This window comes from Tiliqua scincoides, chromosome 3, assembly GCF_035046505.1.
Source record: "Tiliqua scincoides isolate rTilSci1 chromosome 3, rTilSci1.hap2, whole genome shotgun sequence".
NCBI classification, from domain to species: Eukaryota; Metazoa; Chordata; class Lepidosauria; order Squamata; family Scincidae; genus Tiliqua; species Tiliqua scincoides.
This window is the reverse complement of record NC_089823.1, coordinates 23,911,503-23,933,810: the sequence shown is the minus strand read 5'-3', so window position 1 is coordinate 23,933,810 and position 22,308 is coordinate 23,911,503. Positions and strand designations below refer to the sequence as shown.

The 22,308-nt window shown below is 40.9% G+C and overlaps 1 protein-coding gene across 1 annotated transcript in view; it reads left to right on the top strand.

Annotated features, from left to right (window-relative positions):
* Window positions 1-22,308, top strand: part of MIPEP (mitochondrial intermediate peptidase) — a 66,204-nt gene that overhangs the window by 26,323 nt on the left and 17,573 nt on the right. Inside the window, exons 14-16 of the mRNA XM_066620669.1 lie at window positions 643-752; window positions 9,108-9,182; window positions 14,596-14,715. Of these exons, the coding sequence (XP_066476766.1) occupies window positions 643-752; window positions 9,108-9,182; window positions 14,596-14,715 (305 nt within the window). The remainder of the gene's footprint in view (window positions 1-642; window positions 753-9,107; window positions 9,183-14,595; window positions 14,716-22,308) is intronic.

Genomic DNA, 22,308 nt, shown 5'->3' with positions numbered 1-22,308 from the left:
CTTGTGTTTTTAATGCTCAGGAAAATGATCTTTTAAAAAGGCTTTGTGGTACATAGGTCATGTGGAAAGAAAGATTAGATTTGAAAAATAGGTTAGAAATAATGTCATCATCATGTATCTTAAAGTAGCCAAAGGAAGAAAAAAAGCTCTTCAGATGACTAACAACCTGAACAATAAAAGAAAGCAAATATGAACTGTAATTGTTTGAGCTCATCAGACAGATGGGGTTGATAATATTTGTAAATGGGATTAAATTTTCAGGCATAGTTTGATATTTTTATTGTAATTGGGAATAGAGTGAAAACAATTAAAGATCTGGTGTTTAATGTGGGGCCAGATTGGCCGCAGCCTGACTTAAGTTTACAAAGGGTGTGATCCACAATTTTAAAGGGTGCCTCACCCAGCTGTGCAAATATTGTGTTTTACTTTGTGATTTGTACTAAACACATGGGATTATAATTTAGTTTTTCTGCCAGTATGTACAATTTTATAGAAATGAAGTATTTACTTTTAATGAATGATTTATCTTGGTTCATCAAAAGTGCAAATTGTAAAGCTAACAGGAGCTTTGCAGAAGACAGGAAGAGTTATGTAAATGTTATGGCTACCTGCATGTTAATACATCTGCTTCATCCTTTACAGGGACAAGATGTTCTACCGACTTTGCAGAAGTTCCCTCAATCTTGATGGAATACTTTGCAAATGATTATCGAGTGGTGAATCAGTTTGCAAGGCACTATCAGACGGGCCAGGTAGGGGTAACCGAAAAGGTGGATTGTAAAAATTGGCATGATTTTGTTATTTTTAGTATGCTCTGCAGAGAAACATTTTTCTTATGTCCTCTCTTGTATATAGCAGGTGATAAGACATAGGACATTACACAGAGAAGAAAAAAAGTTATACTGTTTTATTTTTAAAGCCTCCCTAGTAAATGTAATAACCCTTACCTGTTGAGTGTGTTTATAAGATTTGTCAAAATTCTAGAAGCCTACAAATCCCACAGACAATAGTGTGAGTTAAGGATGTTCAGTGCTTTGTAGGAACTGTCATCACCAAGATCTATTACATTCAATGCCCTGTTTTACAGAAAAGGGGGGAGTTCTGAGCAGAGAGAGTGTGTGCTTGCTTTGCATATCAGAGGTTCCAGGTGCCATCCTAGCATCTCAGGGTAGGCTGGAAAAGGCCTCCTCCAGCTGCTGGCAAACTTCTGCCAGTAAAGATTCCTGAGCTAGATGGACCAGTGGTGAAAAGCAGCTTCCTCTGTTCCTAAAGATGCGGTTAGAATAGCTCCTTATCAGTGGTTTCTATGAAGTTATTTACTACTGCTGGAAAGATACTGGATGCCTAAAAAATTGATATTGACTTTATGAAGAGGACTTGCCAACTAGGAATGTGTTGTATTTTTCCAGCCCTACTGTCGCGCCTTATTTGCTTATGGGAATGAACAGATATGGACTCAAGGGGGAACTACACTGTAATAATGTCAAGATTTTGTATTTTCCAAATGCCTTTAGAAAACTAACAGCACAATCCTATGCATCTCCACTCAGAAGTAAGTCCATCTGAGTTCAATGACACTTACTCCCCAGTAAGTGTGTGTAGGATTGCAGCCTAAGCCTTACTTTTTTCCATTCAGGAGCCAGGCACTGTGTCCTATTCCTGAAACTTCCCTACTCTGTTTTGTGGTGGAACTTGTTTGTCATAAAGTCATTATGTATCAGGAAGCAATTGAGTCAACTTGAATTCAACTTTGAAGGGCAAACAGGATGAGCTGTAATGTAGGATTAGGCTTTGAGCCTGAAACTGCTGTTTTGCAATCTTGTAAGTGAATGGGTGTTTCTTTTACCTCACGGAATATTAAAAAAAAATTATTTTAGACTCTACTGCCCTATTTTTTTCTTTTAGAAACTATGAACAGTGTAATAAAGTTTGCTATTTGAGACTTTATTTTCTGTATCTTTATACACAAAAATGAGTAATCATAGTTTAAGAACTGACCTATTCTTTGTTGTGGTTGTTTTGGTCGTTTGCAATCTATTCTATAGAAAAAAAATCTGTTCTAGCAAAACTAGTACTTTTTTCTAGTTCTCTAGAAAAAACTGCTTGTTTTCATAGATTTAGAAGTAGGCTCAAATCCAGCTTTTGCTTTCCTCAGATCAGGCATTATTGTGGCATTATTTTTGCTTACTAAGAGGCATTCCTTTGATTTATTGCTCTTCTAATGTCAGCATTAGTGAAACCTAAGCAAAAAGGTTTTCTCCAAGGGTTCTTGGTTGTAGAGCAAAAAGCATTGGCTAATTTTTAAATCCGAAGGACTGTATTTTAAATCTGTATTATTTCAGGCATTCATAAATGGCTTTTCAGGCATACCTCCCTAAAAACAGTTCCTTCCAAAACTACACAGAAGCAGAGAATTTTTCATAAGTCCTGCATTTCACTTTTGGCCTTAACATATACCAGGTACTGCATAAGAATATTGGAAGAGCCCCACTGAATCAGACCAAAAGTTAATCTAGTCCAGCAGGCTTTTCCCCATAGTGGCCAGCCAGATGTCTTTTGTGAGCCTACAAGAAGGTCATAATGGTAACAACTGATCCCCTTTCTATATCTCCAGTATCTACTCAGAGGGATCCTGCTCCAAACATGGAGGTTCTGATTAGCTACCTTAGCATCTATAGGCTTATGCTCTGTGACTTTTCCTAAACTACTTTTAAAGCCATCTTGTGCCATCACCATATATTGTAGTAGCAAATACCACAAGTCCAGTAGTCAGTGTTTGAAATAGTTCTTGTTTTTGTTTGTTCTGAAATAACAGCTTAACAATTTCATGTGACTCTAAGGCCGAGTGTATGAGATAAGTTGAACTGAACTGACCATGGGACTTAAATCCTCATACACCTAGGTCACTTTTGAGCAACAAACATAAATATGTATATGTATTCTTGTGAGGTAAAGGAGGGGTGTTTGAAGGGGCTGCCTAAGGGCTCTTCACACACAACATTTTTTCTACATGGAACGAATCTTCAGTGGATGTCCCATGGTTCTCATGTTGTACAAGAGAAAAAAGAACTTCCCTCTATACATCCCATTCATAATTTTATTAGGTCCTCCCTCAGGAACCTTCTTTTTAGAAGCCCCAAACATTGTAACTTTTCTTCATAAAGGAGGTGCTCCAACCAGTGTTCCCTGTAAGGGATATGCACCAGTGACTAGACCCCTCTGACAGCTGCTCAGCGTTGTGACGCTACCTCCAGTATTCAGCAATGATGTCATTACATCATAACTGAATTTCTGGGTTGTCGATCTCTGCTCTTTCTGGAGCTCGGCAGGGAGGTGTGTGGTCACTTGGTCATGCACCTTAGAGGGTACACTGATCATTGCATGCACCTTTGAGAGATCATTAATCGTTTCAGTTGTCTCTTCTACACCTTTTACAGTTTCACTACATTCTTTTTGAGATGTGGTGACCAGAACATGACACAATACTCCAGGTGTGGTCTTACTATCAATTTGGCATAATAATATTGGCTGTTTAATTCTCAATCCCCCTTTTAATTATCTCAAGCATGGAACTGGTCTTCTTCACAGCCAGTGCACACTTGGTTGACAAATTCTTTGAGCAGACCACCAGTGCCCCAAGATCTCCCTCCTGATTTCGAGCAGACCACCAGTGCCCCAAGATCTCCCTTATCTGGTGTGCTCCCTGAGGCATTTGGTGGGCCGCTGTGAGATACAGGAAGCTGGACTAGATGGGCCTAGGGCGTGATCCAGTGGGGCTGTTCTTATGTTCTTATGATTTGTCGCAGACCACTCAGAATCCATCAGCATATATCCAAAATTTTGCTTTCTTGTCCCAATATGCATCACTTTAGATTTGCTTGCTTTAAGGTGCAGCTGTCATTTAGCTGCCCATTGCCCCAATTTAGAGGAATCTTTCTGAAGCACTTCACAACAAATTCTGGAATCTGCCATTGGGGAAAGTTTAGTGTCCTCCACAAACTCAGCCACCTCGCTGCATATCCCCAACCCCAGGTCATTTTAAAACAATTGAAAAGCAACAGCCCCAAAACCAATTGATTGGGTACACCACTTTTCACCTCTCTTTATTGTGAAAATTACCCATTGATACCCACTCTCTGTTTCTGGTTCTTCAACCTGTTTCTACTCCATAAGAGGACCATCCCTCTTATTATTTGTAGAAGGAACATTTGTGGAAGGAAAGTTTCACATGTGATGCTATGGTTGCTGTCTGCAAAGCAATGATTACGGGGCTGGGGCACCTTCCTTATGAGGAAAGGCTACGGCATTTGGGCCTCTTTGGCCTAGAAAAGAGACGCCTGAGGGGGGACATGATTGAGACATACAAAATTATGCAGGGGATGGACAGAGTGGATAGAGAGATGCTCTTTACACTCTCACATAACACCAGAACCAGGGGACATCCACTAAAATTGAGTATTGGGGGAGTTAGGACAGACAAAAGAAAATATTTCTTTACTCAGCGTGTGGTTGGTCTGTGGAACTCTTTGCCACAGGATGTGGTGATGGCGACTGGCCTGGATGCCTTTAAAAGGGGATTGGACAAGTTTCTGGAGGAAAAATCCATTACAGGGTATAAGCCATGATGTGTATGCGCAACCTCCTGATTTTAGAAATGGGCTATATCAGAGTGCCAGATGCAAGGGAGGGCACCAGGATGAGGTCTCTTGTTATCTGGTGTGCTCCCTGAGGCATTTGGTGGGCCGCTGTGAGATACAGGAAGCTGGACTAGATGGGCCTATGGCTTGATCCAGTGGGGCTGTTCTTATGTTCTTATGTTCACTTTTCTAAAGACATAAGGGAGCAATTGCTAAAGTGAGTGCTTTAGGTAGGCTTGGAATTATGGGTTTTCCCCCTTCCCCCCATGTCTCCTAGAGGTGCACAGATTTCAGTGAAGATTAGGTGGGTTTGTGGTTTACTGAAATACCAGTTAAGAGAATTCTGCTACTTCATCCTGTTTTAAACAGGATACCATCTGACAGCTCAGGGACTCGATTTCTTTCTTGATGTGATTTGAAACAGCCAGAATATAAAACTGTGAAAAATTGAAGTTATTCTGAAAGAGCCAATTTGGCTGTAACTGTGTTAAAAAGTGCAACCCTATAAAACCAATCCACTCACTGCTGCCAAGTGTTTCAGTGTTTATATTTTGTAATGCACACTTTTTTGCCTACTGTCAAAGAACATGAAATGTGCAAATAGAGAATCTGTCTTGGGTGTTTAGGGACCATTGTGAGTCATACGTAGCTGGACAGGAGCTATGACTAAAGATCAGTCAAGTCCAGCACTTTTTCCAGCAGTAGCCAGAAGAATGCCTCTGAGAATCTCATAAGCAGGGCTTGAAGGTAAAAGCCTCTTCTGTTGCTTGTCCCAGCATTGGACATTCATAGGTATGGTGCCTCTGAATACATAGGTGGTTGTAACTAGTGGACTTCGGTCAGTCTTTCTCTGTGAATGTGTCCAGGTCTCTTTTAAAGTTATCTAAGCCAGTGTTTCTCACACATTTAGCACGGGGACCCACTTTTTAGAATGAGAATCTGTCAGGACCCACTGTCTGAATCTGTCAGGAAGTGATGTCATGACTGGAAGTGACATCATCAAGCAGGTAAATTTTTAACAATCTTAGGCTGCAATCCTTGCTACAATCCTTCCTTGCAATCCTTCTTACCCAGGAGTAAGTTCCATTTACTGTCATTGTTAAAAGAATATACATAGTAGCTTGTTAAAAGTACAGGTCCATAACATTTTCCCCAAATGCAGTCACATATCATGGTAGCATCAAGTCTAATATATTAAAAATAAAATATTGAAATGAATGGAGACCCACCTGAAATTGGCTTGAAACCCACAGTTAAAGAAACACTGGTCTAGGCTAATGGCTATCACCATGTCTGTGGTACTTCTATATAAATTCTATGTAAATTAACTGTTCTGTAAAGAAGTACTCTTTCCTCCCCATTTATCCTGAATCTACTGCCTGTCAATGTAATTACGGTATCGGTTCCCCCAAGTCCTAGAAACATATGAGAGAAGAAGGGTAATTTTTTTCATACTGTTCACAACTGTATAAACTTCTACTTAGTCATTTTTTAGGAAACGTAAGAGAATATCAGTTCAATCCTGTTCATGTCTACTCAGAAGTAAATTCCATTATAGTCAATGGGACTTACTCCCAGGAAAGTGTGGATAGGATTGTAGCCTATGACACATTTTTAGTTGCCTCTAATCAGATCCTTTCTGAAATAACTTTGGCAGAATTGACAAATGTCATTCAGATATGTTACCCTTGCTATTCAGATGGTTACCCTTGCTAACTGGGCAGAGAGCTGCCTTTTAAACCCTCTTATATTTAGGGGAGAGCAACCATCTTTCTTCACCCCAGCGTGGCATCTTTTACAGTGGCTGTATCACAAGTATTACAGTAGCTGTGTGTGCTTTGCCACAAACCCTGTTGGTCTTGCATGAGGTGGGTTTGTCATGCTCCAATATGGCTTTGGTTACAATTCAGGACAGTGATGCTTTTTTCTGAACCTATGGGCTTTCCCCTCTTATCTTCTCCTTGTTAACAACATAGACCACCTGAATCAGCTGTCAGTATAGCTGCAAATCACAGATGAGTACAGGATTAACTGCCAAAGTAGTAATTACTAGCCTGAAAAAGTTAATTATGTCTTCAAATTTATATTTCTTTCATATAGAAGAGGTAAGCCTTGGTTCACCTGTCTAGCTTTTATCTGCAGTAGCGCCGATTAGGCCTGTGTGTGTGGTCTTAGGTTTGTGTCTGTGTTTCATGTTTATATTTGTAGTCTTTACACTTTGGGGTTTTTGTTTCACATCAGAGTAAGCTGCTCTTCGAGCTTAAAAATCATTCTAATTAGGGGTCTGTGTCTGGGGAATAAGTCCTGGAATAGCAGTTTGACTGTGATGCAGAATAAATGCCTGTTGGTCAGATGATGATATTGAAAATTACAGCTTTGTGCACTGGATGTTCTTAACTTTTTCAAAACTATACTACCATTTTCTAGATGGGAAAATTATACATCTTGCCTGGCCAGTGACTCCATGAGGCAGTCTTTCAACTTACGGTCAACTTACGGCCTTTCAACTTATGACTTCTCCATTTTTCTCTTCCAGATTCTACCTGCTTAATTGATAACAGTTTTCAATACTGTTTATGCAACTATTTTTATTCTCTGAACTTCAGTGTCGTTTGTTTTTCTGGATGCCATCACTGTTGCAGAACCTGAACATGTTGCTGTTTGATTAGATTTTTGTACATTTTGATATAGCAATTCTTAAACACTTCAGCACATCAGTTGTAAAGCTTCAGACATGATTTAAGAGTTCTTTGTAATGCCAGACATCTTGGTTCCATTTTAGAAGCTAGAGTAACTTTAGATTTAGATTTTTGTACAGCATTGTATCCCTGCCCCACCATATATTTTTAGTAGCATGTTTTGAAACCCTTAATTCACATTAGCCTCCATGTACTTTTTATGTGTGTGTGTGTGTGTGTCAGAGAGGCACATTTCAAATGGAGTTCCACTTATATTTAATGGGGGAGAGCAACTGTCCCTTTTCACCCCAGCACAGTGTCTTTTCTAGTAGTTGTTTGCTGTGTTCTTCTGCCTCTTTTTACATTGTGAGCCCTTTTGGCACAGGGAAGCATTTTTTTATTTTCTCTATAAACCGCTTTATGAATATTTTTGTTGAGAAGTGGTATGTAAATATTCTTAATAATAATAATGTATAACATGAAGTAGACAGATTTTATGCCTGACTATATTCCTTCTTCACCTTTTTACATCATCACATAGGTAATGATAAATAGTTTTTAATGTCTTAAACAGAATGCTTATATCTGCATCTGAATTAGCTTACTTGTATATTTGTCTTGAGGGTATGATTTTGTGTAAAAAAAAAAAAGGAATTATTTGCACACAAGAACTGTGTATTCATGCAAAAATTGACCCTATGAAAGATCTCTCCATTTCCAACTATCCTTACACGCACCCCTGTAAGCCAGCTCCACGCACCCCCGAAGGACAGCACAGGGAGAGATAAGTGAAGTCCCCGTCCCCGGCAGCAGCATGATACTGGAGATCATGTTGCTGCTTTCCCCTTTCCCTACCCCTTTAAGGGGCCAGGGACAAGTGCTCCCCAGGAACCACTGGTTTAGAAACTATAGCAGCACCATGTTGGACTAGCTGAAGTTCTGACCACACCATGTCTTTTTGGAGCATATTTCTCTATTGCTGTACCAACTTAGGACCCAATCCTATCCAACTTTCCAGTAGCAGCGCAACCTCAATGCAACCTGGAGGTAAGGGAACAAATGTTCCCTAACACTGAGGAGACCTCTGTGACTGCCTTCCCACCAAAGGATGCAGCACACACCTCATTGGCATGACTGCACCAGCCCTGGAAAACTGGATAGGATTGGGCCCTTAGTGGTTGCTTACCAATCCACTTCAAACTGCTGGTTTCTACCTTTCAAAGCCCTAAAAGTCTTGTTCACCCAAAAGGATGGTCTTCCCCCATATCAGTCTGCCCATTTGTTAGGATCAGCTGAGAAGGGCCTTCTGTGTGTCCTGGGATGTAGTTCAGGGATGCAGTTATTAGAGGTGCAGGACATGAAACTCCCTGCCTTAGGAAATGCTTGTAACCTCTTTTTTTTACCTGCTTTTCATTCTCTACTGAAGGCTGTTTCAGTATGAATATTTCCCTGGACTATTTACTTCACTAAAAATATTTGAATATTTTACTGAAATATTTATTTGACTATTATGTAAGCCACTTTTGAGGGTTCTTTTTGAATGGAAAGGCAAGGCAGAGATCTCTTAAAATAAGCAACTGTCCTTTGATAAATGAGGATGGTGAGACAAATAGGAAGCACTGGGAGCCCTGAGCCGTAATCCTTTTCTATTAGACCCATAAGTTTAGCTGTCTGTGACTATTCTGTTGTCTGTTCATTAGTTAGGTGTAAAAACGGTTTAAAAACATTTTCAACGATTTATTTTGGCCAAGTATGTTAACATTCTTTTTTTAATCTCCCCTTTTTATTCAAGCCACTGCCCAAAAACATGGTGTCAAGACTCTGTGAATCCAAAAAGGTTTGTGCGTCTGCTGATATGCAGCTTCAGGTACGTTCACCAGCTCCATGTTGATTTGACTACTAAGCTACAAGATATGATTAGCACAGTATCATTTTTCAGATATGGTGTACTTTCTCTGCCACAACTGTATGAATATTGAATAGTTAAAATGAATTTGCTTTAAAACTGCATATTTCAGTGTAGTCCTTGGAGCCATGGCCAGCATCAGTTGGGGCTATGGACAGTACCAACATTTCTCTTCATTCTCTTTAAAAGGGAGAGGAGAGCAGGGAGGAGAAAGGCATGCAGATTTCTGAGACTGGTTGCCATTAATGTGGTTAAGAGGATGGCGGTGTTACATCTGCGCTAGCCCTGAGTGCTTTTGCCATCAAAATTTGGCATGCAGATGGAACAATCTAAATTAAGTTCCCTTGAGTTTCATGGGACTTAGTCCCAAGGATGTATGTATAGGATGGTAGTGCTATTTGGTAGGACCAGTACATAAAATGTCTTGGAAACTACCAGTGTAGCACATAAACACACTCGGCAAAGAGCACACAGGCCCAGTTACATGTTTTCTTTCTGGCAATGGACTTGAAAGGTGTCTTAAGCTGCAGTGTGTTTTTGAAAAACTAATCATTCAAACAGGAGCAACCTAATCCTTAGGAAATGTTTGTATTTTACATGTAAAGACCCAGATAAGGACATAAGCCAGAACAAATCTATAATAAATGAATGCATTCTGGCAAAATTGCAAGCTAAACATGTGCTGGTAATTTTTTTTCCACAACCCAAATCTAATTTAATTTAAAGAAGAAATGCATTTGAACATTCTAAATTAGAATAGATTTCATTTTAGATAAATGATACAAATGGTGTAGACTCAGGCATAATAATTCAACCACCCCAAATTTTTCCATGTCCAGAGAAGGATAACTATTCATCTGTTATTCCTGTGCCAAAAAATACTGAATAAGGCTATCATTACATATTGTATCTTTGTTTTTTATGAAAAGCACATTTGATTTGGCTCAAATCAATTTATTATGGCTCTCAAATTATTAATAGCGCAATCATACGCATGTCTGCTCAGATATAACTCCTATCGAGCTTAATGAACCTTATCCTCAGGTAAGCATGTATGTAAAATTACAGCCTTGGGCACCCTAAACCAGAGGTTTAAACCAAACCCCGGCCCTGGGGCCACTTGCAGCCCTCGACAACTCCCAGTTTGGCCCTCAGGGAGACCCCAGTCTCCAATGAGCCTCTGGAGACTTGCTGGAACCCGCGCTGGCCTGATGCAGCTGCTCTCAGCGTGAGGGTCAACTGTTTGACCTCTTGCGTGAACTGTGGGACGAGGGCTCCCTCATCTGCTTTGTTGTTTCATGTCTGTGATGCAGCAGCAGCAGTGAAGGAAAGGCTGACCTTGCTTTGTGCAAGGCCTTTCATAGGCCTTGAGCTATTGCAAGACCTTCATTCATTCATATCAGTTCCATCTCTAATATATTCATTTATGTAAATTTATTCAAATGTGAAATGTAAAGTAATTCTTTTCTTTCCTGGCCCCCGACACAGTGTCAGAGAGATGATGTGGCCCTCCTGCCAAAAAGTTTGGACAGCCCTATCCTAAACTAATCTGCAAAAAAGGAGTCGGTAATCCAGTAGACTCAATTATTAGAGCTGCTAGTTTAGTAGGAGGGAAGCCATTTGCTGACCCTCTTCTGCTTGTATCTGTTAAATTAAAAATTTCTTGATAGAAAGCCATTATTATTATTATTATTTTTAAAGAAAGCCATCTGAAATACGTTGCACAAGGAAAGAAATGTATACATGTATACAGTAATACTATCAACCTTGCATTTAGTTAGTTCATGCCTTGTTCACATTTCAGGACTATACAATCCTTGATTGCTTGCTGTATGATTTGGCAGTATTAATGGTCAGCAGTACTCCAATAATATGCATGGAGAGTAATTACAAGATTCACCCACGTGATTGTGTTAGTGATTGTGAGTTTATTAGATGTGCTTGGGTTGACTGCTGCATGGAGTTGTGGGGTATCATTCCCAATGATTGAAACTGAGTAGAATTATGAACCATAAAGCCAGCAAATAAATGCTAGCTTATAGAAAAGGTTTGATATCACTGTGCAGAGTATCCCCTAGGTTTGACCTTCAGTGACTATCCAAGGGAGTTCCAAAGAAAAGTTGCATAGACTGCCATTCTTCACGCCTTTTCTTTGTTATACAGAATTCTAGTCCTGCATTTGGCTTTTGAATCTCCCTGTTTTGGGTTAGCAGTCTTTAAACCATGGGTCTCCAAACCCTGGCCCAGGGGCCAAATCCGGCCCATGGGAGGATTTGATGTGGCCCGCAGCATATGATGGGCAAGCTTGACTGTTCTGGCCCACAGCCACCTGCTGACAGGCCAGGAGTGCAGAGTTTTGTGTGGAGAGATGCTTCTGCTGGAGAGGCTTCTCCGAAGATCACCCCAGAAGGCCCAGAGAGAGAGGCAGGCACAAGAGTAACTTCTGCCTGATTCTCAACTCCCAAAATTATAACCACATCCTTTGGAAACCTGAGAGAAGGAGTTCCGGAGACATTCAATACCCTGTTCAGTCTGCTGGCCAATCAGTCCCATCTATCCAATCATACTGAAAGCATGTTTTCTCTTTATAAATTAATTTCTCAGATTTCTTCCAACTTATTACTCAATTGTTCCCCAACTCTTTATCCCACCAACATATTGTCTCCCCAATCTCTCCAAATAATTTCCTCGTTAATTTCCCCCAAAATATTGACTCTACTATATTCCTTCTTTCAAAAATTAATTCTCCCAAAATTAATTTTCTTTTTCAAAATCCATTCCCTCCTCTTTTTGTACAAATCAATTTTGCTTTCTGCTCCCCAAATCCTTTTTCAAAATCCATTCCCCCCTCTTCCATTTCTAATATATTTATTATTCAAATTTATTAATTTTCCAGCCCTCAGCACTGTGTCAGATACACAATGTGGCCTTTGTGCTGAAAAGGTTGGAGACCCCTGCTTTAAACATATCATCCTGGAGCCTTGACATTGAGAGTCATCATATTTAATTTGGTCTTTATTTATTATTTAATGGTGAGGGGGGTTGTATGAGTAAGGACTGTGGCTGCATTTGCTAACACTGTACCACCTATATCATCTTTTAAAGTGATTATAGTTTATAATTATAATATAAAATTTGAATAAAGACGCTTAACACTGCTTTCTGCACTTCTGACTTTGGAAAACACTGAAATTCGCACATAAAATAGAACAGTGTTCTCTCACCTCTACTCACGGCTTATCCTGTCAAACTACACTTCAAGTGAAATGTATCAAAAAACCTGTGTGGTTTTTTTTAGGTTAAATAGCCAGCATTTGGGTGGGAGGATGACAGACAGGATCAAGACCAGAACACTTGGTGGGGGTGGAATGGAATGTATTTTAAGCAGCTGAAGGTGTCAATGGGACAGAGCTAACAGCAGCTTTGGAGTGCTGTTTTCATTGAGAGTATAGCAAAGGGGGAAAAATATATAGCAACTCAATTCTTGCACACTGCAGTCCTGATCCTGAGCTCCCTGCAGATCCTTCTCCCCACAATTCCTATCTAATCTTTAAAATACTATAATACTAAGTATGCATGGCCAAGGGAAAAATGTGTAGTTTGGCCGTTAGTCACTTTCTTTCTCTTTTGGCAGCCATAGCAATTTCTTCAACACTAAGCTGTCCTTGAAAATTGCAGGGTAACTAAGAGTTATGCCTAGGTCACCCATTTCATCTCACAATGAGCCAGGGCCCTCTGAAACATAATTGTGGTGAGATGTCTGGCTTCTCAGAGCTACAGCAGGATATCAAGGTTTAGATAATTATATCTCTAAAGTCTCTGCTCTTTCCCTTTTAGTTTTCTCCAAACCCACAGCTGGACTAGAAAATATATAGAACACTAAATCTGTGATAGAGATTCTTTAGTTCTTTTTTTCACATGATAGTCATTTTTGTGCTCTACCACTTCAGACAGGAAATGAGGAATTTTATTTTAAATTTTTTTTTCCTGTCAAAACCCTTGTTGTATGCAGCCTAGCCCTGTCTCTAATTGTCTGAATTTTATGTGCAAGGAAGTTTGGGGTTTGTTTTTTGTTGGGAGGGGAAGCTCCAAGTATGATCCCCCACATGCAATATGAAATATTTAACATTTCCTTTACCAAAAACCAGAATGAAGAAACCTTCAACAAAATTACTGGTATTTCTGTAATAGTTGTGGAGCTTCATAGTAATACAGTTTTTACAGATATTTCCCTTCATGCTTAATGCAGCAAGGCTTTGGTTTTCTCAGAATCTCAAGTTAAATGAAATATCTTTTTACACAGATTGACTATGTATGCCCCATGTCAGAAATATTACCTTGTTTTTCTAAAATGATGAATGTGTTTGGTTTTTATAGCTGCCAGGACATTGCATTTGAAAGAGTGGGTGGCTTGCTCCTAACAAAGTCATGCTATGATATTCAGTGCCAAGTTCTACAGAATGCAGGACTGATTGGTGGTTCTTGAGCCAAGAAAAGACTATATAAAAATTAGGAATGTCTGCGCACCATCCAGTCAATGTTAAGCATGTTTAAATCGCTTTGATTTCATTGAGAAGATAAAGCATGTGGACCTCAAATTATTCCAATCTGATGGGTCAGTCCTCCTCTTTAGAAGTAGTGCTACTTATGCTCACAAAATTGTATCCTTTGCCCAAACCTCTAGAAGGGCAAGTGTAAGTCTCTCTTTGTGGTAGCCTTGCATTGGGAAGTTGGGGGAGGTTACCGGAACTTCCAGTCTTTTGTGTTTGTGGTGATGGTATTCTAAGAGAAGCCTGAAAATTGTTGCAGTATGTCTCTTCCTGCCTCTAAGCCTTTTGTGATGCCCTTAGAACTACAATAGGAAGAGCATGGAGGATCCAGCTCAGCCCTTGGTTCTTCCTCCCCTTCCCTGCCCTCTTGACCTGTTCCTGTTATCCCCAGAAGTGAAGATGCACGCTAGTGCAAGAAGTGGGAACCTCAGAACTGCTCTGGTATCTTTCTGCCGCACCAATTCCAAACTGAGATTCTGTGAAGGGAGAAGGAAAGATCCTTTTGTATTGCAAGAGCACAGGCACATGCTGACCTGATGTAGCAACGCAGCAACTTTTTGTGAATCTATCTGGCAGTCCAGTGGGAGCTTCATTTTGAAAAAAAATTGTTCTTCATTTGTACCCAAACCTTGGGAATACTAAACTTATGAGCAGAGTCATTTTTTTCATCGGTCATTCCATATTGCTCTGTTAAAGAAAAGCAAGAAAATGCATGTTTTTTTAAAACTGCTTATTTTTTGTTCTGTACTGTGTCTGTATTGGTTAACCACATGCTGAATGGCAAGACCGTGAACCACAGCCAAGTGTATATATTATCTGTCTAGGTCTTTTATGCTGTCTTGGACCAAATTTACCATGGGAAACATCCTCTAGAGAAGTCAACCACAGGCATTTTAAAGGAAACACAAGAGAAATTTTATGGATTGCCATACGTTCCTAATACTGTGAGTATCATGTTTTACTCTAATTCATCTTTTAAAGGTAAACAGGAGTTAGACAGCTGATGTCCTTTTGAAGGTTGTCATCTTTCAACAGATAATTGAAATTCCTAAGTATCAAATTTTCTGCATAGATTTCTTAGCGTACTTGCATCTATTCCCCACATATTCCACAGGCAGAATTGGTGGTGTGTTTTCGTCTTCTTTTTTCAGTTCTGTGATGTTGCTTAAAAACCATGTGAAGCCACTTTAAAATCACCAGCAACAATCAGGACACACCAAAAACTGCAGTTGAGGGAGGGGGTCATTCCTTTACCTCTCTTTCCACGGTGTTCCCTTTTACATATGCACTTTTTTCCTGCACATGACATGCACATCTGTGGGGAATGACAAAGAGTGATGAGTGTTGACCATAAGCAAGAGAGTCGAACAGCCTCTAATGCTTGCTTTGGAGGGGGGAATCTTTGACTCCAGGGCAATCAGGAGGCACTTTGGCTGAGCTTGTAGAAGGGTATGCTGCTATGTGCCATTCCACCAGCCCAGTATGATATCCCTCTCTGTATATGTTTGGAGCAGGATCGTCTTCAAAATGTTCAGAGGGGCTTGGTTTGATCCTGCCAGGAAAGACTGAACTGTAGGCGCAGGTGCTCCCTTGACTGCTCAGATAACTGCCACCCTTCCCAATGACTGGAATTAGTTGCTGTACAAGTTACTGAGAAGAGCAGCAGGAGGTTTGGTTGACTTGGTGGGTGGGTACGAGGACTGCTGTGTTCCCAGTCAGCCCAACCAAAGCCCCGCTGAGGCTCATTTCAAAATTGAGGCTTGACCTTGAACTGAGCTCTGGGGAGTTGAATGGCCTCTAGCAAGCAGTTCCCCTCAAGCAATTGTGTTCTCTTTCAGTCCAGGACCACAGCCTGCCTGCCTACCTCAGCTGACAAGAATCACAACTTTCATTCAGTTTTCTCCTAGCTGATTTCACATCCAGTAACGGAGCTCAGCTAAAGAGAAAAACACGTGAAGGGACAGACTGTGTGAAGTTAAGCTGTGGAGGGAGCTGGGCAAGGGGGAGGTTACAATCCCCCCTCACTTACATACCTCTTTTACTCTTAAAAAAAAAAAATCATCCATCCTCCTGAACAGGATTGTGTGATGTAACTGCCATCACACCTGGTGTGGTTTTCAAGTTAACCTGCTGTATGCACAGCCTGGAGACTCTGCCCTGGATAGACTCTCCAAATGACTGTTTCTGTATATCTTGGGAAGGTTTGGATTTGTAACTCAAACAGAAACCTTTCCCCACCTTCACTACATGGCAGAGCCTCTTCTGAAACAGAGAGAAGTTTCATAAGGCAGTCTGTGATATGGCATGAGAAGGGGGTGGTGCCTGCTGTTTAAAGTAAACATTGAGCATGTCTAAAGTAGCACTTTGGACCCTAGCCACAGTGTAGGGCTGCAGTACAGTGTACAGAAAAAGTCTATGGAGATCACTTAAAATTATATGGGTGCTGCGGTATTTATAACTCCCTAAGGTATACACCAACGGTTAGTCTAAAAAGCATTTTACACAAGTGATGCTAAGAACGTTTTTAGTTTGTAATATATAACCTCTGAGTTTTGTTTATGTTCAATAGAAAACAGAAGTGGGTCATTTTTAAATCAAATATATGTTGTGGTCACTGTGTTTCTTTCATTCAGTTTATAAACACAGGAAATTCAAATACAGATTTTAGAGTCACTTGTGAAAACATCTCTTAGTTTTGAAAAGCTTGTAGCTCGATGCTTTGGCCAAAGTGGAAAACCCATTTGTTTATACAAACCGTGTACCCTCAGATTAACTTTCAACTGGGTCATCTTAAAGTACACTGTAAAACCAGTTTTTAAGAGACTGGGTATAGGAAAAGAAAAATTAAATGAATGTGCAACAAACCCTTTGTGGAATTTTCTGTAAATAGTCTGTGGTGGTTGCTTTATAGAACTGGTTTCATAAACTCAACATTTATTTCAAAACCTTAACAAAAGTTGGTACTTTAAAAGCCAGCACACGAATCTTGAATGGCTTTTTAAATAAAAGCTATTCATTTCCTCCTTTAGACAGAAAAACCACAGATAATCATCCCTGTCCAAAAAAATTAGTCACATTTCAGCCTTGTTGAGATCAGTGGGACAAGTTAGTTATGACTATCTGAAGTACTGTTAATTTCAGTGGGACTTGCTGAACAACTAATTTTCTTTGTAGTGGAGCCAACAAGTTTCATGAAACTTCATGGAATTTTTTCCCCGCAGCTGGAATCATCACATCAGAAATGCTAAGGACTAGTTTAAATTTTCTAAGTCAGGTTTTGTTAAAATGTTTTCACAGGAAAACTCCATTGTTGTCAAATGTTTGGAAGTTGTAAGATGTAATGCACTTGAAAACATTTTAACAAAAAATCCTAACTCACTGTTCCGCCAATGCAGCCACCGCTCTGCTGGCCTAGATGTTGCAAATGTGCTATAAAGCGCATATGTGACTACTCTAGAGTTGGCAACACCAGTGGAAAAGTGCACCGCCTTGCCGGTGCTGCATCCAGTCCCAGAGCCTCTGGCAGGGTGAGTTTCACGCCAAACGGCAAGAGGCTGGGAGAGGGTGGTTGGAGGGTGTTCCGGAGGCGGGGAAGGCGGAATAGGGCAGATTGGGCCCAGGAGGGAGCGGGATCGGTTGAGGCCTCCTCCAGTGTATCCTATTCTCCCTCCCTGGCCAGGCAGCCTTACATGGGGCTACTCGAACTTCCACCAGCTAAGTAACTGGCAGATATGTGAGTAGCCCCGTAGGGCAGGGCGAGACGTTACTCGAGGGGAAAAAGATTCCCTTAGCCTAAGGAGACCTCCAGCTGCCTCCTAATCTGCGCTAGATACAGTGCAGGCCACACGGCCTAGCTGCACGAATGCCGGTTAGGATTCAGATGCCAGTTTATTAGCCAATATGTTTGGATCAACCCATTATAATTAGAATGAGTTAATTTTAAGTTATTTTTTAAAAAGTTACTGTTTCCCTCGGGGAAATACTTCGGATTACCTGATGCCTTTTGTCTAATAAGATTGCCTGCCAATCTCATCTCCAGACTGTCGTAATAAAAGAAATATCACTGCTTGAAGTCTGGATGTGGATGTTTGAAGCCTTCATTGCCCTGCATTTTGTAGTGGACATATATAGGGTTGTGCTTGGACAGAAAAGTGAAGCATTTCTGATTCATTTAAGCTCCACTGGCCGTGTCATCCAATAGATAATGGGTAAAATTAAGAATCCAAGAACCATCTGGTGCCTCTCCACAAACACCTAAGTGATTAATTGCACGTTAAATTCCTTTCCTCTTCTTTAGTGTAAACTACTGCAAAAATATTTATACTCCTTGTCTTGCTGGACTTATTTATGAGTTGGTAAGTGTTATAAACTGAAGTTTTATAAACTGAAATTTTAATCTCTTATTTTAAACACTTTTCAAATGCCCAAGGACCTTTTTTTGCAACTGTGTTTTTCTTCCCCATTCCTGACCAGAATATGCCCTTCCTGTGTTTTTGCCAAAAGCAATACTGGTGGCAATAGCAGCAAATAGTATTATAACGAAGACCAGAAACTACAGTTAAAAAGCCTTAGATCTTTATTTACTAGTATGCACATATGTATATATATGCAATACAAAGCCAGTATTTCTGGCTTACCCCTGGGGGCTGAGGGAGGCCCTCAGTTTGGCTGTACTAGTCGTAAGAAGCGACTAAACAGCCACCGGGTAGATGGGACTCGTCAGCCTGGGAAGGGCAGCTCATCTGAGAGAAGGAAAACTCTGATCCCAAACCTCCACTGCCTTGTGGCTACATCCACTTATGGAAAAGGCTTCAGGAGTCAACCTCGAGGCAAAATCCGAAGCTGGAGTCCCTAAGGCAGTTCATGGCTGAACACAGTCATGATCTGCCAACTCCTGCAACGCCGCTGGAACCAACCATACTGGCTTCTGCCTTTCCATTGGACCATTTCAGCGACGTGGAGAGGGGGGATTTGCTGCATGGGAAACAGTCTATCCTCCATATCTACTTTACCCAGGCTTTGCACACTGGAGAGGACACTCTGTTCCAGAACCACCATTCAGAGTGCGATACCATAGTCTTCCGAGACTGAAGGATGCCAACGTGATATTTCTGGCTATTCAGCTATTTCTGGCTAAGTAGTTCTTCTACCCATAAGTTTTTATTATTCCGAGCACTTCTTATTTTATGTTTTTTTTTCTTTTAAGCTTGTTTCCTGTAGTTTTGAAAAAACTTGATTTGAAATAATTTTTGAAACTTTTTTTGAAGAGGTTGAAAAACAACTGCCACAATGCTAAGAAAAATGAGGGCTTGAGTATACAGTACACTTTTTATCTTTCCCCAAACAAATAAAAAATTTCACTTCTCTTTTGCTGGTGGCTGTAGGACAGTCTGCTCATTGGGATTCTTATTTATTTTACACATGTGTATACAGTTTTGCCCTTCCTCCAAGGAGCACTGAATGTCATATGTTGCTCCCCCTTCTCCTTTTTATCTATACAACAGCCCTGTGAAGTCAGGAAGGCTGAAAGATAGTGACTAGTCTATCCAGTAAGCTTCATGACTGAACAGGAACCTAAACTTGGGTCTTTCTGGCCCAAGTCCGATGCTTTAACTGTGGCAGTGCACTGGCTCTGGGTTACCCTTCTTCCCGTCCATAGACAAGGCTGCCCTCCAATGAAGCCTCCCTTTGAGGACATTTCTCCCTGCCCAAGCAACCTTGTCTCAGGGGCAATAGGTTTTTGTGATGTTCCTGGTAAAGTAACCTCCATAGTTTTTGTTTTTATTTTCTTTCCTTTCTTTTCCTTTATTTTGTAGGGTTCCCTCTCTTCCAGCAACTCTTATCAGGGTAGGTTTGGGAGAAATTTTTCATAGGAGAGAACCATACCAGAACCATACCAGGCTGTACCATAAGATCAGCCTGACTACAATTACACTGAAGCTCTTTCACACTCAAATGAGGGAAGGATGCTCATGCCTCACCCACCTCAAGACCACGGGGATCCTATCAGAGTGGTTTGTTTGTTGCAGTCAAGCCAACATGCAAGTATTTAAATGATACAAAGGATTTCACTGGGGAGAATGATTAATGCCATGCATAGCAAAACTTCGAGCACTTCAAGTGTACAAGATGTGAACCAGTAAGGAATCAGAAAACATTGCAGTCACTAAAGCACGTCCACTTCATTATAGTGACTCGTACATGCACTCACATGAACAAAAAATGCAATGATTGGAAGCAGTCTGTCCAGGAAGCAGTTTTTTTGTTGTCTGATGGTATGTTGGAATTTGAACAGGCACATACTAGGAGACAAAGGCCACTTTTTCCTCTGCTTGATGCAATGGGGTAGGCTTTGCTTCACCTTCATTGTCTAACAGAAAGCCAACTTTGGGTTGGAAAGGACTCCTTGCTTGCAACCCTGGCTTTTATCCTGTATTTATTTGTAACCTAACTTGCTTTTACAGCACGTACTTCGGTTTACTTGCCCAAGGCTTACATCTCTGGTGTGATTCACCTTGTTCATTCCTGCTTTCTGTAGCATTAGGATACATGAATTTCTTTGACTTTAAAACATGTTAGGAGGTGACTCGTTAACAAAAGAAGCATTCATTGTACCCACATAAGACTTTTGTAGACTTTTGTATTGAAGTCTCTTATTTTGGTGAAAGACTGTCAGTGTCATGTTAGAAATCTTATCTACTCATACAGGACCAAGTGCTTCTAAATCAAAATATTCCAGCCACCCGAACCAAAGACTTCCTGAAACAAGGATGTACCTTTGTTAGCATTGTGTCACAAAGCATAATGTAACACTGGCTGTAAGAGTGATGATGTGCTACAGAGAATATACCAGTATACAAATGTATGCTGTCAGTTCCTTAATGAAAACAGCAGACTCTGCAAAATACTTATTACATCAGAATAATTTATATACAATTCATTATTGAGAAGGGAGAACATAAGAATGTAAGAACAGCCCCACTGGATCAGGCCATAGGCCCATCTAGTTCAGTTTCCTGTATCTCACAGTGGCCCACCAAATGCCCCAAGGAGCACAGCAGATAACAAGAGACCTGCATCCTGGTACTCTCCCTTGCATTGGCATTCTGACATAGCCCATTTCTAAAATCAGGAGGTTGCACATACACATCATGGCTTGTAACCTGTAATGTATTTTTTCTCCAGAAACTTGTCCAATCCCCTTTTAAAGGCATCCTGGCCAGATGCCGCCACTACATCCTGCGGCAAGACCGCACACACGCTGAGTAAAGAAATATTTTCTTTTGTCTGTCCTAACTCTCCCAACACTCAATTTTAGTGGATGTCCCTGGTTCTGGTGTTATGTGAGAGTGTAAAGAGCATCTCTCTATCCACTCTGTCCATCCCCTGCATAATTTTGTATGTCTCAATCATGTCCCCCCTCAGGCATCTCTTTTCTAGGCTGAAGAGGCCCAAACGCCGTAGCCTTTCCTCATAAGGAAGGTGCCCCAGCCCAGTAATCATCTTAGTCATTCTCTTTTGCACCTTTTCCATTTCCACTATGTCCTTTTTGGAATGTGGCAACCAGAACTGGACACAATACTCCAGGTGTGGCCTTACCATCGATTTGTACAACGGAATTATAATATTAGCCGTTTTGTTCTCAATACCTTTTCTAATTATCCCAAGCATAGAATTAGCCTTCTTTACTGCTGCCGCATGTTGGGTCGACACTTTCATCGACCTGTCCTCCACCATCCCAAGATCGCTCTCCTGATCTGTCACAGACAGCAGAGAACCCATTAGCCTATATGTGCAGTTTTGATTTTTTGCCCCAATGTGCATGACTTTACACTTACATTGAAACTCATCTGCCATTTTGCTGCCCATTCTGCCAGTTTGGAGAGATCCTTCTGGAGCTCCTCACAATCACGTCTGGTCTTCACCACTCGGAAAAGTTTGGTGTTGTCTGCAAACTTTGCCACCTCACTGCTCAACCTTGCCTCCAGGTCATTTATGAAGAGGTTGAAAAGCACTGGTCCCAGGACAGATCCTTGAGGCAGACAGCTTTTCACCTCTCTCCATTGTGAAAATTGCCCATTGACACCCACTCTCTGTTTCCTGGTCTTCTGCCAGGTCTCAATCCAGGAGAGGACCTGCCCTCTAATTCCCTGACTGTGGAGTTTTTTCAGACTGTGGTCCCTTTGGTGAGGGACCGTGTTGAACACCTTCTGAAAGTCCAGATATATAATGTCCACGGTTCTCCCGCATCCACATGCCTGTTGACCTTTTCAAAGAGTTCTAAAAGGTTTGTGAGGCAAGACTTACCCTTACAGAAGCCATGCTGATTCTCCCTCAGCAAGGCTTGTTCATCTATGTGTCTTGAGATTCTATCTTTGATGAGGCATTCCACCATCTTACTCAGTATAGATGTTAGGCTGACCGACCTATAGTTTCCCGGGTCCCCCCTCTTTCCCTTTTTAAAGGAGCTACAGACTCTTCTAAAGACCTATGAAATCAACCTTTCTTAACAGGGTTATAAGTTTTAATTCCATGGG